Source organism: Acipenser ruthenus, chromosome 24, assembly GCF_902713425.1.
Source record: "Acipenser ruthenus chromosome 24, fAciRut3.2 maternal haplotype, whole genome shotgun sequence".
Taxonomy (NCBI): Eukaryota; Metazoa; Chordata; class Actinopteri; order Acipenseriformes; family Acipenseridae; genus Acipenser; species Acipenser ruthenus.
The window spans coordinates 21,243,598-21,259,299 of NC_081212.1; the positions used below are offsets into that span (position 1 = coordinate 21,243,598).

General features: G+C 36.5%; 1 protein-coding gene across 2 annotated transcripts in view; it reads left to right on the forward strand.

Moving 5' to 3' along the window:
• Positions 1 to 15,055, forward strand: part of LOC117964252 (probable phospholipid-transporting ATPase IM) — a 46,386-nt gene extending 31,331 nt beyond the window's left edge. For both annotated transcript variants that reach the window (XM_058998668.1, XM_058998667.1), the window contains 12 exons: positions 424 to 539; positions 2,013 to 2,177; positions 2,519 to 2,630; positions 3,253 to 3,358; positions 4,115 to 4,262; positions 6,380 to 6,563; positions 7,228 to 7,451; positions 9,961 to 10,044; positions 10,479 to 10,724; positions 11,013 to 11,151; positions 12,439 to 12,569; positions 12,817 to 15,055. In XM_058998668.1, the coding sequence (XP_058854651.1) occupies positions 424 to 539; positions 2,013 to 2,177; positions 2,519 to 2,630; positions 3,253 to 3,358; positions 4,115 to 4,262; positions 6,380 to 6,563; positions 7,228 to 7,451; positions 9,961 to 10,044; positions 10,479 to 10,724; positions 11,013 to 11,151; positions 12,439 to 12,569; positions 12,817 to 13,107 (1,946 nt within the window). In that variant the 3' untranslated portion in view covers positions 13,108 to 15,055. The remainder of the gene's footprint in view (positions 1 to 423; positions 540 to 2,012; positions 2,178 to 2,518; positions 2,631 to 3,252; positions 3,359 to 4,114; positions 4,263 to 6,379; positions 6,564 to 7,227; positions 7,452 to 9,960; positions 10,045 to 10,478; positions 10,725 to 11,012; positions 11,152 to 12,438; positions 12,570 to 12,816) is intronic.
• The last annotated feature ends 647 nt before the right edge of the window (positions 15,056 to 15,702 follow it).

Below are 15,702 nucleotides of genomic sequence, written 5' to 3' on the forward strand. Positions count from 1 at the left end.
AATAATAAAAATCACCCCTAAATATTGGGTCAGTGAGTTTGGCAATGAGTTTGGCAATAGCCATCCAGGTGACAAAGACTAACTCGAGATAAACTAATATACTATTTTTTGGTTTTTATTATTAGTACACAGACGTATTTGCAATGTTTAAAGTAAAATGGTACGTTTGTTTATATTATTGATTGATGGCACTCTGGTGAGCTTGTAACTTCCTTCGAATTTAAAAGTGTACCAATAAATACTTCCTGTAAAAACGAACGAACGAAAATTTTAGCCTTTTATTTTAATTGCAGAATAATGCAGATTTTTTTTTTTATTTTTTATCAGAGAATTTGGGGTTTTTTTTTAATGTGGAAAACTAGGATCCCTGGTTATCAGTGCTTAATATTAACTTGTGTTTAAACTTCTGTCTTGTGTTTGCAGTAAGGAATCCAAAAGGACAGATAAAGTTGTACTCAAAGGGAGCTGACACCATTTTGTTTGATATGCTTCATCCATCTGACGAGGATCTCATGTACACTACCTCAGACCATCTAAGTGTACGTTTCTTATGTTTCACATACTGAGACTGTAACAGAAGTGGCGTGCTGTGTTAAAAACACTCCAGCTAGTCCTGTGGTCATCAAGGAGTCTGAACAATCAGACTTCACATCCAGTCATACGGTCAGGAGAGTTCAGGTTTACATCCTGGCTGTGTGATATTACTGTAGTGTAGCACTGACTAATAGTCATACCTTTTAAAATACAACCCTTTTAAACGTTTTCTAAGGTTTTCTAATGCTATGCATATACTGTGCATTACAATACTTTCCTGTGCTTTGTGATTGACTTACCACAGCTAAGCAAGGTCTGTTACATAAATTACATGTATTACATTTGACTGCTATAAACTTTTATAAGGGAGTACTCACAACAATCACTGGAGGATGTAGTAATATTAACTAAAAAATGACAAACATTCATTTTGGAATGGATGGCAATAGACAATATGCATACCTGTACCATTTAGCTTTGTTTTGAGCACAGAGCCCCCTGCTGTGATTTCATTACAATTGCTTTCTTGCCAGCTCGGTTTAAGGTTGTTATCGCTATTAGGTTGTCATGGGGATATTTTAATCAAATTCAAACATGTGTAGGCATCGTTGGTCTGAACAAGTCTACATAATAAAATCTCAGATTAGACACGGTCAAGTCATTCAAATACATACATTATCTAATGTTCATCTATTAAGCTGTCTTGTGTTTGACTGAATGAGAGCTCTTGTCTGCTGTGTAGTAATTCAGTGGCAATTATATCCAAAAAACTCATGCGTAGATGAAAGATATTTAAAAAATCTTGTAGCATTTTGTATGATTGAATTACAGTAATGGCATAATAAACAATAATTAAATATATGTAAAGTGTTTAGCTCTATGTTTATGTTGACAAGGTGCTGACATTGAGGTACTGTGAAAATCATGTAGCCAGAAAATATTAAGACTCATTCATTTCAAGCTTCTTAATACTTTTCTTTTTTTTAATTACATCACTCTATTACTGCATTAAATTTGGTTTTCATGGTGTTTCATGTTTTCAATGAAAATGTTTCTCTGCTGTGTTTCTTTGATGTTATTTTGGAGTAATTTTTGATTCCACTGAAAACTGAACATTGGAGACAACACGACCTAACTGCATGTTTTTGCAAAGGTTTTTATACATGTTTTCTTATACTGGAATTAACAACATTTTTAATGAGGTTCAGCTCTGTTAGAAATGTTTTAAGCATCATAAACAACTGAAAGTGTTGAATCAGTGCTGAAATAATCTACAGTTCACATGTTTATTGTGTAACGGCTCTCAAAACCATGAATTTATTAAAGAAAATGGTCATGTTGCAAAGGATAAATAATTCAGGGTGTTAATTCAAGGTCTCCTGTGTTGTAGTGGAGTACAAGCTTATTGAATCAATCCCAGTGACTGTGGTCAGTGTGCGTTAAGAAACAGCTGGTTAATGATTTATTATTTTGTGTAGGAGTTTGCTGGAGAAGGGCTGCGAACTTTGGCGCTGGCGTACAAAGATCTAGAAGAAGAGTACTTTGAAGAGTGGTTTAAAAGGCATCACTTTGCCAGCACTACCCTAGATAACAGAGAAGACTGTCTAGCTGCGTTATACGAAGAGATTGAACAGGATATGAAGGTAGGCCCCTAGGTGTGAAATCTTTGGGGACTAGGTAGAGTAGAGGACTGCATAATTAAGAAATAATGAATACAGTCGAAGTTTGTTTTCTTTTGTTAGGATAAAACTAAAAAACTGGATCCAGACAACAACACATTATATAATTTGAGCTCCCTTAGTTCTAAAATACCCAAATGCTAATAAAAATGCAACAATATCTGAGAGGACATAATTTGATTTGTGGCTCATTTTTTGCATTCTACATCATACACTTTCACTGTCCAAACTCGTCACACCAGATTTTACTGTTTAACTAGCCTATTTGCTGAGATCTGATTAACATGCATTGCTTCTTTCTTAAGTTGCTAGGTGCAACAGCTATAGAAGACAAATTGCAGGAAGGAGTTGCTGAGACTATAGCTTGTTTGACTCTTGCCAACATTAAAGTCTGGGTCCTTACAGGTGACAAACAAGGTAATACTTAAAATGTGATCATTATCCTTGATATTTTCTTCTTCCACTGCACACAACAAACCTTGTTTTTGTACTTTGTGGGTCGAGGGCAAAACAGATTATATTTAAAGAGTACAATATGTCATTGAATAATTAATCAGATTTTGTGTAAATTGGGTTAAGTTAATTCTTGTTCGTATAACCTGCATACTTTAGCCTGACACTACTTAATTTACATAGACTAATACATCCATTTTCATATAACATTTTATGCATTATTAAAGAAAATTGAAATTGTCAGTTTGTCAATTATGATATAGTCCCAGTAAGATGTATTATGTCAACAGATTTCATGTATTTAAGAATGCTATTTGAAGTAAAGAGAGGATTGTTCAGTAACTGTAATTGAAAAAGAAGTAAAAAACAAACATGTGCAGCCCACCTCACTAATTAATTTGTGTTCTACAATATATAAAAGCTGCATGTCCCTGTTGCAAGTCAGTTTCAGTTATGATGGGCAAGACAGCAGACAGTTATATTTGTAATAACTACAGTGTTTTTTTTTTAATAGCGAATCATTTAACCATTTACAGTAAGAAATCCGACAATGCAATTTCACTGTATTCATTATTGTTCTCTACAGAGACAGCCATGAATATTGGCTACTCATGTAACATGCTGAGAGATGACATGAACGAAGTTTTCATAATATCAGGTCACACAGTGCTGGAGGTGCAGCAGGAGCTCAGGTAAACACAACACTTCCTATTGGAAATACTTCCAGTACAATCCTCCATGAAATAATCTGGTGTAGAATATGCAATTTATCATTGAATATAAATAGCATACAACAACAAAACGTTGTGCCCAGAAGAACTTCTATCCAAAACCTAAGCAATTATACACTGCACAACTGGACTGAACCAGTTTCGACATGCCATTCAATTTGAATTTCCTCTTTTTATCTGTATATTTGGATCTATATGAAAAAGTGACTGCCTAGCATACGGCAGGGAGAAAGCTGTAATTAATGCTTCCAATTAGCTGCAAGACTTAGCCATTGAAAGCCAATCTATGTCAGTAGCACACTATCACCTCATTAAAATTACACACAGATTTTAATTACCAATTTTACATTTTCAAATCCGAATGTTGCAATTAACTAACTCGCACTTTCAGAAGGTATACAACACTTCCTGGCCTGTATAATTGTGATGTCTGTGGTTGTTTTGGAAAATGTTGGTCATGATTAACAGCATAACAGACTGTACTTGCCACTGAAGAGATAGGGAAAGTCACCTCTCCAGTGGAAAAATAATGTTATACTAACCGTTCAGGGGAAACAAGTCCTAACACGTTTTTTTATATAGTTTGTAAGCAAAATGCTAATTATAGTGAGGAAATTATTCTGATTTATATTCCCCATAGAAAAAGCCAGGTAGGTTATGGAAAGCCCATGCATTATTGCAGCTGAATAATTCCTAACTTTTGTCTTGTTGTTTAAGGAAAGCTAAGGAGCGTATGTTGGGTTCATACAGGGACGTGGGAAATGGCCACACAAACGCGGAGAAGCTGGAGATGTCCAAGAACGACTCAGTGGTTGAAGAAACCTTCACTGGAGAGTATGCATTGATCATTAATGGGCACAGTTTGGTAAGGATTTGTTTTCTTGGATATGATAAATCGACTGAAATCTGTGTCTCAGAAGAGCACGCTGTACATGTGTTAATTACTGTTGTGCAGCGTGTTCTTTTGCCACAGCGTGCAAGTTCCAATACACATTGTGTCAGTAGAGGTTGAACCTCAGGAGAGACCCTGGCTGGAGAATGGAGTCACCTGAATTTAGTCGGGACACAAGAATTAAATTGGTTGCGACTAAATACCGTATTCCTTCGAGTTTAAGACGCAATTTTTGAACCATTTTTTGCTTCTCAAAAAATAGCCTACATCTTAAATTCGAGTACAGCAGTGATGTCTACTAAAATCACCAACAAAAGACGTGACTATCTGAGTACACAAACAGCAACGAGACTGGCGGCCGAGAAAAGACGAACAAAGACGTCACTGCCTGAATACACAAGCAGCAATGTGACTTACTGCTGAGATAAGATGAACCAAAACATTACTGCCCGATGTCAAATCATCCATGACATACAAAGAAGCGTCATTAGCTTCCTGAGGGATTCAAAGATAAGCTTTTACAATTTCAGCATTTCTAACAAATAGTACCAGTTTGGACAGATTGGACATACCGATCAGACCCCTGTATTTTTCTACATGCCAAGCAATACCACAGTTCACAAATTGAGAGAAAAACAGGTGTGAGTAATCACAACTGGAAATGAGAAAAAGCACATAATTGTAATGCTCTGTGTGATACATAATATTGCTAACTTGTATTTCATTTAAAAACATTATATCTGGTACTATAGCGGGTAAAAGAAAGCTCTCAGTTTGCTTGCCTTGCCTTCAATTAAATGTTGCACTTGCATTGTAGTACTTGGGTCATTTCACCTCAGCAGTGTCTTCGGGGTAAGCATCTTACTGGCTGCAAAGCATGACAGTTATTGGGGGGGAAGCAGCTGGTTGGTTAATGACAGGAAAGAAGGCCCTGAAGGGGCGGGGACAGTTTCAATCTACTGTAGGTGAAATTACCATGAACTATCCAAAAGCAAGGCCTGTAAACAGAGCTTTCTTTAACTAGTGTAGTACCATATATCATGTTAACGCATAGATTAAAGCATAGATTTCTTCGAGACATTGGAGACCTACTGTATCTAGGGAATTGATGTGCATAGTGAGGAAAATATGTGGAATTATCTTGTTAGCAACAATCATCCCTTAAATCCTCCTATGGAACCTCGTTGTCTAGGCTGTCCTCAGTTTATTGTCTTGTTCAAAATGCAGACAAGACCAGGATTCAAGGTTGCATGTCCTCAAGTAGTTTTGGAGTTAAGTGGGTACTCAAATTGATACTCAAAGCAACTTTCTTTTAACATCAATCAAATAATATTATGTATCTTGGCAGGATTCCGCTGTATTCCTGCATGTTAAAGCAAATTCATCTTAAAATTATCAAATGATTATTACCCTGGGCTACATTTTGTTCCAAAGCAGTAGCTATTTCACAGCCATATTCATTCCTGCTGTTTCACACGAAATGCACCAGTGATATCACAGACAGGAGCTTGCTGCATTGGGAATACTGTGCACTCCTGCCAATGGATTAAAAGGAAGCAACCATGCAGAGATAATCCTATCATTCATATGTGATATGAGGGCCCGCAGCATGGCCTTTGAGACCTCACAGATCATAAAAACCAGGTGCCAGTGGGGTCTTTCCTCAGTAATTCTGTATTACAGTGTTGCAGAATAATCTCTTTGTGATTCGCTTTCTCTGATTCGGTGTCCAAGTCCACAGCTTTTTGCAAGTTTGATCATTTTTATTCCTCCTGTTCAGCCCATTGTTATAATGCTACCCTCACTTTCCACCAGCTGTTCTTTCTGAACTTCCTTTAAACCTGTCTGATGTAATTTACCACCATTGTCTTTATGTTGATATTATTATTTTTTTTTTTTGTAAACGGACTCCTGCTGGTGGCAGGTAGTATTTCTGTGAGGTGATATCTCTCTATGGACTTCCCCTGTGAAAATATCATAATGACACACAGTAATTTACATCCTGAACAACGTGTCAGGACAGAGCACATAAAAAACCATGGAAACACCTTTCAGGATGAGTGTTGAATGTACACAACTCTCATTTTCAGGCCCATGCTCTTGAGGCCGATCTGGAGCGGGTGTTCCTGGATATCGCCTGCATGTGCAAAACTGTCATCTGTTGCCGAGTGACTCCACTACAGAAAGCCCAAGTGGTGGAGCTTGTGAAAAAGAACAAGAATGCTGTCACTCTGGCAATAGGGGATGGAGCTAATGATGTCAGCATGATTAAAAGTAAGCCGTGCAGTCATATCCTCATTATTATTATTATTATTATTATTATTATTATTATTATTATTATTATTATTATTATTGTTATTATTATTATTCTCGATGACTGTTATCTACAAACTGGGCCCTGAAAGAGGCAATTTAAAGAAGAGTGTTTCTATGAATAAAATACAGTTTGGTATTCATGAAAACATTTCTAAACTATAGTTGACGTCTTTATGTTAACAACAGTTTTAATGGATATCGAACTTTACCACACCTACTTTCTTCATATGAATAGCCCTTGTCCAACATTTACACATGTTGTACCACATGAGTTGAAATGCCACACATATATTTCTAGTGACTTTGCCCAATAACCTATAATTAAAGAATAATTTAACAGTGACAGCATTTCCATCTGATACAAGCAATTTATTAAAAGCTATCTGATATGAAAAAATATCACAGAAGTGTCAGGGTCTACTACAGTACTACAGTATGTATATATTACATTCATTTAGAGTGTCTTATGTGTTGAGCCATGGTTTGGCACTGGGGTAGCAAAATGCCACTTACTGTACTGTTACTACTCCCAATGAACAGATTTCTGTAATAATGAAAACCACATAAGTTTGAGAAGAACGAATGACTGAGAAAGACCTGTGTCTGCATTTGCTATTGACAGCTGCTCATATCGGAGTGGGGATCAGTGGTCAGGAAGGCATGCAGGCAGTGCTGGCCAGCGACTTCTCCTTCGCTCAGTTCCGATTCCTTCAGAGGCTTCTCCTGGTCCACGGCAGGTGGTCCTACTTCAGAATGTGCAATTTCCTCTGCTATTTCTTCTACAAAAACTTCGCTTTCACGCTGGTGCATTTTTGGTTTGGTTTCTTCTGTGGTTTTTCAGCACAGGTCAGTGGTGATTTTGTCTAATATGTATGACTTAGTTATTGTTTAAAGATGCGTAATAATATTGCGGCTTCCCATTTAAGCTGTTTTTAAATGCATATTTGAAGTTATTCATCATGGAAACACAGCCTCAACAGGCAGAACCCTGGGTGGATATATATATATATATATATATACAGTACTGTGCAAAAGTTTTGGGCAGGTGTGAAAAAATGCTGTAAAGTAAGAATGCTTTCTAATAGTTTATATTTATCAATTAACAAAATGCAAAGTGAGTGAACAGAAGAAAAATCTAAATCAAATCCATATTTTGGTGTGACCACCCTTGGCCTTCAAAACAGCATCAATTCTTCTAGGTACACTTGCACACAGTTTTTGAAGGAACTCGGCAGGTAGGTTGGCCCAAACATCTTGGAGAACTAACCACAGTTCTTCTGTGGATTTAGGCAGCCTCAGTTGCTTCTCTCTCTTCATGTAATCCCAAACAGACTCGATGATGTTGAGATCAGGGCTCTGTGGGGGCCATACCATCACTTCCATGACTCCTTGTTCTTCTTTACGCTGAAGATAGTTCTTAATGACTTTCGCTGTATGTTTGGGGTTGTTGTCATGCTGCAGAATAAATTTGGGGCCAATCAGATGCCTCCCTGATGGTATTGCATGATGGATAAGTATCTGTCTGTACTTCTCAGCATTGAGGATACCATTAATTCTGACCAAATCCCCAACTCCATTTGCAGAAATGCAGCCCCAAACTTGCAGGGAACTTCCACCATGCTTCACTGTTGCCTGCAGACACTCATTCGTGTACCGCTCTCCAGCCCTTCGGCGAACAAACTGCCTTCTGCTACTGCCAAATATTTCAAATTTTGACTCATCAGTCCAGAGCATTTTTTCTGCACCCCAGTTCCTGTGTTTTCGTGCATAGTTGAGTCGCTTGGCCTTGTTTCCACGTCGGAGGTATGGCTTTTTGGCCCAAGTCTTCCATGAAGGCCACTTCTGACCAGACTTCTCCGGACAGTAGATGGGTGTACCAGGGTCCCACTGTTTTCTGCCAATTCTGAGCTGATGGCACTGCTGGACATCTTCCGATTGCGAAGGGAAGTAAGCATGATGTGTCTTTCATCTGCTGCAGTAAGTTTCCTTGGCCGACCACTGCGTCTACGGTCCTCAACGTTGCCCGTTTCTTTGTGCTTCTTCAAAAGAGCTTGGACAGCACATCTGGAAACCCCTGTCTGCCTTGAAATTTCTGCTTGGGAGAGACCTTGCTGATGCAGTATAACTACCTTGTGTCTTGTTGCTGTGCTCAGTCTTGCCATGGTGTATGACTTTTGACAGTAAACTGTCTTCAGCAACCTCACCTTGTTAGCTGAGTTTGGCTGTTCCTCACCCAGTTTTATTCCTCCTACACAGCTGTTTCTGTTTCAGTTAATGATTGTGTTTCAAGCTACATATTGAATTGATGATCATTAGCACCTGTTTGGTATAATTGTTTAATCATACACCTGACTATATTCCTACAAAATCCCTGACTTTGTGCAAGTGTACCTAGAAGAATTGATGCTGTTTTGAAGGCAAAGGGTGGTCACACCAAATATGGATTTGATTTAGATTTCTCTTCTGTTCACTCACTTTGCATTTAGTTAATTGATAAATATAATCTATTATTTTTGAAAGCATTCTTACTTTACAGCATTTTTTCACACCTGCCTAAAACTTTTGCACAGTACTGTATATATATATATATATATATATATATATATATATATATATATATATATATATATATATATATATATAATATCATAATCATTCTTATCCATTTATTGTACATACTACTTGCTTTTAATGGAATGTACTCTTTATAAGCAAATATTTTTACTATAGGTTTAACTTAGTCAAAATCGCTCTCAAACGTAATTATTTACTGTGTTTATTTTCTCTAATTTGATTTTGCTCTTACTACTGACTTTATTGTATATTATAACTGCTCTTATCTGCAATGTGATATTTTGTGACAACTGTAAGTCACCCTGGATAAGTGGTGTCTGCTAAGAAATAAATAATAATAATAATACCGTCAGAAATACAAAATAATTGTTTCTGAACAAATGCATAATTCAATGTTGAATTCATATTTAGTTAGATTCGTATTTCATTTTGCATTTCTTATTCAGTAGGGGACAAACAGACAAATAAACCAAGACATATCAGGTGTCTTAATATTAATGGGAAGCTCTCATAGTCAGTGGTAGCCACATACTCATATCACGGCTCCTTAAGACATACAATTGTGGGCCCTACTTTATTATAATATACCAGTAATGTAGTATTTTTTGCATTTCAGTGTGACAGCAATGTTTTGTAAGGACTGGAGCAGTGCTAGCTATTTGGCACCCTCTGCTGGGAAATAAGTAGTAACACATAAATAATGAATGCATATTTGTGATATTTTTAAGAATTAAAGATGAATGCAAGATTAATAACGGCTTTTTGTCTTTTGTCCTTACAGACAGTGTATGATCAGTGGTTTATAACCTTGTTCAATATAGTTTACACCTCACTTCCTGTTCTTGCAATGGGCCTGTTTGACCAGGTAAGAGCTGCCTATATCTTTCTGAATATTCATAGATTATATAGTATTAAGCCTTGAAGTCTGTATACATATTGTTTTTCCTGAACAAGACTGCTATATTATATCCCACCTCCAGAACCAAGCTGCCTCTACTGCAGTATTTGTTCATGGTGGACGTGGATGTCCTGTTTCTCAGCTTGTGCTGTGTCTTTGTGGTTGGGATCAACACACACATTTTCAATTCTAGATCAATCATCTCTCCTGCGCTATCTCACTGTGCAGTGAGAAGGCCACAGGGGGGCATTTCAATCAGAAATATGTTCTCTGTAAAACAGCCACCCTTGACTACATTCCGATCAAGTGAGCTTAAAAAGACAGCAAAGTTAAATAAATTAAAGTTTATTTTGTTACCTTTTGAAATATATATTTTTGTATTTTCTTTTTTTCTTTTTTAGGATGTTACTGAACAAAGTAGCTTGGAACATCCCAAACTGTATGAACCTGGGCAGTTTAATGTCCTGTTCAATAAACACAAGTTCTTCATCTGTACAGCACAAGGGGTCTACACTTCCATTGTCCTGTTTTTTATACCGTATGGTGTATTCCTGGATACTGTTAGAGATGATGGGTCCCATATCTCAGACCACCAGTCCTTCGCTGTTACTATAGCAACATCATTAGTGATTGTTGTCAGCGTCCAGGTATGTCTGAAAAAATATTGAACACAATATTTATTTATTGTTTTAATGAATAATACATTGGAGAAAAAAAGCTGCCTTTTGCAGAATCAAATATACTGTAGTATGTCTGATGCAATCAATTCCAAATACATTGCAGAGATATGTAATTAAAAAAAAAAAAAAGAATTAAAATGCATTTATTAAAGACCTTTCCAGTAATAACCGAATAAGCCTGGGTACTAATCTATATATATATATATATATATATATATATATATATATATATATATATTTTTTTTTTTTTTTCAGATTGGGCTGGACACCAGCTACTGGACAGCGGTTAATCATTTTTATATATGGGGCAGTGTGGCTATTTACTTCTCAATATTATTTGCCATGTACAGTGATGGCATATTTGATCTATTCCCAAACCAGTTTCCCTTTATTGGTAAGTCTGTATCAATAATACATTTAGCTCTCTGTTATAATTTACCTACAGCAGCATTGACTCCTGCAACAGTAAATCAATATAACACTGCCTGCTGTGCTAAATTGTTTCTCGTGTGGTGGGGAATGGATTGCAGTCTGTTGGAATACTGTATTACCTGAAAAGTATAGGCTGATGGAGAGAATGTTTGTTTTGTCCTTTTGAAATCAATTGACTCCAATACATGTATCAGTGGATAGTTCAGTTTGTTTTATATTTATCCAACCTTTTGGGATTTGGTGAAAGAAGTAACCTTGATTATATGATGTAGGATTTCCAGATATTTATTCGTCACAGTGTATTATAAATTATTAATGTTGCTTCAGTGTGTACTATACTTGTTTGGAATATTGTTTTGGACAAAAACATAGGCTATTCAGTTTTACATTAAGTGCTCAAACAAATACAAACATGGACTTACCAAGGGGGCTGGGTTTATCTTGATTTAAATGAGTTTCAGCTTTGCCCCACAGTGGACATTAGTCCACATCACACAGACATAATACACTCTCATAGCTGTGAGGGGAATCTCTCAAGACTGACCCAACAGCTTCTTTGAGCATTAAATTCACAAGCAACAAATGCAAAAAATACATTATATTAAATAAATACATTTACTAAAACAAATAGACTCAAATAGACTTTATTTGCAATAGCAAGAGTAGGTAACTTGCTGGGAATCTGGGTGTATATTTTGTCAAACAAGCTGTGAGAATTCCCAGTGATCTATATCTGGACAGGCATGTAGATTAAGCTGTAACTGTTCTTACAGCAGGCTATGCATTTCACAACTTCAGATTTCGTTTGGATGATAAATGACCTGTGGGTTTGATCATTTATAGTATGAATTGCTTAGTGTTGTGTTTACACGTATTGCTTCTCAGGAACCATTAATATTTATATAGTGTTACAGCGTATGTGGTAAACTGTTCATGTGTAAATGACCTGCAAGAATCATTTTTATCCATGAAAAATTAAAACAAAGAAACTAAACAGACTCTAGAAATCGTTATAGAATTAAATATATTTTCAAAATTAAAAACGGTTATTCAGGCAGGCCACTAAACTATTATTATTATTATTATTATTATTTTTTATATAGTTGTAATACATGCAGGTACTACAGTGTGTAAAGTTTACTGTACGTACACCAATTTAAGAACTAAAATAAGTATGGTGTATTCACTATTGTACGGAATCCATCAGCTGTTACTCATACAGATGTTTCTTTGCTTTCTGAATGTTTAGGAACCGCTCGTAATGCCCTGTCACAGAAGAGTGTCTGGCTGGTTATTCTTCTCACCACGGTTGTGTGTGTCATGCCAGTGGTGGCTCTGAGGTTCCTGAGGGTAGATTTATATCCACGCTTGACTGATAAGGTATGTTAACCACCAGTAATAATAACAACATCAACAACTGACACCAATACAGGCAAAATCATGGCTTGATTAAATTCAATAGCAACTGGGTTACACAAACATGGAGTAGCTGTGTCACACATTTCACAATAAATAAAAAGTATCCATACAACTTTTGGCATCAAAGGGCAAAATTGATATATATATATATATTATTATTATTTTTTTCAGTTTACAATTGTAGCATTTGCCGCCTTCTCTTTTCCAGGTCCGCTTCATGCAGCAGGCTAGCAAAAAACAGCGCCCCCTGGAGCACAACCTGAAGCGCGTGCGCAGGACCAGCTCCAGGCGCTCAGCCTATGCGTTCGCACACCAGGAGGGCTACGGAGAACTCATTACCTCAGGAAAGAACATGAAAGTCACCAACCCTTTCTCATCATTGCCAGCTGGGAGGGTACAGGGAAGCACCAGCTGGATTGAGAATCTCCTCAAGAAAAGAACAGACGCCTCAAACAGCGCAAGCACCGAGAGGACACCGAAACAACAGCCGCCGCAATAGCTCCTTCAGAGGCCTTGGCCTTCAAGAGTTCAAAAAGACTTCAGATCAGTCTGTTTGATTGCAAGGGCTGGGACTGAGTCAGAGCTAGTTAGGACTACAGGCTGGCAGAAACTTTCCAAATTACTCTGATGGAGGAAGTGACCTTGAGCATCAAACCATGTTTATTTCTTCATAACTTCAATCTCTGAACTGGTTTAACATCCGGTGGCAGATGGAAACCAGTGGCAATCCTTATTTGATACTGGAATGAGGTCTACTTTCACAACCCATAGGTAGAAATGTAGCAGTAGGTTATTTTAGACTTATTGTTGCACTGTGTTAATATACCAGGTGAAGCAAGGAGGCCTATTTATGCCATGACAGCAAAAAAAATTATAAAAAAACACTGATAAAGGATCAGCTGTGCTACAGTACAGGACGTACTAGGGATTTTTTTTTTTCTATGGGGGTGGCAACACTACTGTTAAATATACCATCCTTCACATTCCGGTGAGAACTGTGGTGTAACACACGCACAAAGCACTCCCTGTGGCACAAATTGATCATTAAAGACCCTAGTTGCCTATCTCAGTAGCTCCTGCTTTTTACCCATTACAGTATATTGCATCCCACGCCTCTGAGACAGTACTGTTCCAAATCTTGTGAGAGGATAGTGTATAACATATAAATGTATTTAGTCTTTTTAAAATGTATTTATTTTTTAATTATGCTTGAGGTGACTCTGAAAATGAATGACTATGAATGAATTAAACCCACTAATACAGCTGTCGTATAAGAATGTTACTGTACCAGCCGTTATTTATTTTAATAAGCACAGCGAAAGAAGCAGCTTATTATTAGAGTGTTTTGAGTATTGAGTATTTATGAATATGTGTCTTATATATTTATCCATTGTCTTCACAGTCAACATTTTTCTTTTTATCTTGTCTATATCAGTATATCTGTTCTTTCATTGACGCATTACTGTCAAAATAAGAATTGTTCTGATTTTAAGACAGCAATATGTGTAAAATGGATGTAGATGCATAATTATTAACCTGTCGTCATTTTAAAATCATGTAAATACTGTAGCACAAAAAAAAAAAATACACCATACTAAAATGGTAAAACCAATATTATAAAGTGATTATGTTGGCCTGACAAGGGATACATGTGCCTTTTGCTTTTCCTTCAGAAAGGAAACAAATGTTTTCACTTACAGGATCTACCATCATGTCATTATTAAGACAGGTCATTTAATTTAAACATTTCACCCATGGTATCTCATTCAATGTTAGTTGTTTATTCATTTTGTATATTAATGATGTGATGTTCAGACTGGTTAAGGTTTAAGACACATATTTTCTTTCAGAAGCAAGCATCTCATGCCTAGCTTTATAGATCTTTAAAAATACGTGCAGTCAGTTTTATTTTAATAAAAACCTTTTGAGCCTTGTTTGTAATATATGTAAATACTGCAGTGTTCACTTTTTTTATAATACATATCAGTAATGCAGATTTCTCTTAAGGAATGTGCAAACATGGGTCAGCATTTTGATTCAATTTTCTATAAAGTACTTTAATGTAAATGTTATGTAGGTAAATGTTGTGGACTTAATATGATTTTATTTGTTGATATGCTTTACTGTGCAAAATGAAATGTTTCCCAGTACGGTATATCTGCATGAATTTCCATACCAAAGAGGACCAGCTGTTTTTTTTTTATATTATAGAAACAATAATCTGTACAAAATGCTGTATATAATTTATTTAATCTAAATCTATACTATTTTCCAAAAAACATATTGTTTACAAAATGCTGGGGTAGATGGGGAGTTGACACATTTTTGTAAAACTACTGTAAATTGACCAGCTTTTGAATAATTTGTTATAACGTTTTTGGAACGGGTGAAAGCTAAATAAAGGTCCAGTTTTTCAGAATTGTAACATTAAAGTACCGATTTCTGAGTCAAAAGTTCTTTCTGTCATTTGTCCAATCCCAGTGCTTGCATTTGCAGGAATAGTACAATTGGACTGTAACTGTGCCCAGGAGGGTTAGGGTTAGGATTCTAAGGATTCCAGACTCCCTCACAATTCCAGAATCCTCACATTTGGAGCTGTCTAGTTTAGAGTTAGTGGACGTACCCTGAGGGATGCATGGCCAAACTATAGATTAGGATGTATCCCAATTTTGAAGTAGTCTTGAATGGGGATATCAGAGAAAAAAGTTTTTCTGACTTCTCATTCTTACATGAATTATCAATTTAAAAAAAAACATCCAAAGCTGGCACTCTGAATTTGCTTTGCTGGCTGCGACAGTGTGCTGAGGGCACCTAATTCAGCATATTATCTGAATTTATGCATGATTTGGGAAAGGTTTCTGCAACATACCTGTAAGAGGAATTGCATTGCAGGAATAAAGTCTACTACTATGATATATATATATAGAGAGAGAGATGGATGTATTTTCTGTATTAGCATAAAAAATTAGTAGTGGTACAAAGATAACATTAAGAAAGTTTGATGCAAACTTGTATTACTGCTGCCCCCCCCCCAAAAAAAGTATTGTGTCGGGGTTTAATCACATGGCCACTTCTGCGCTTCGGCAGCACTCAA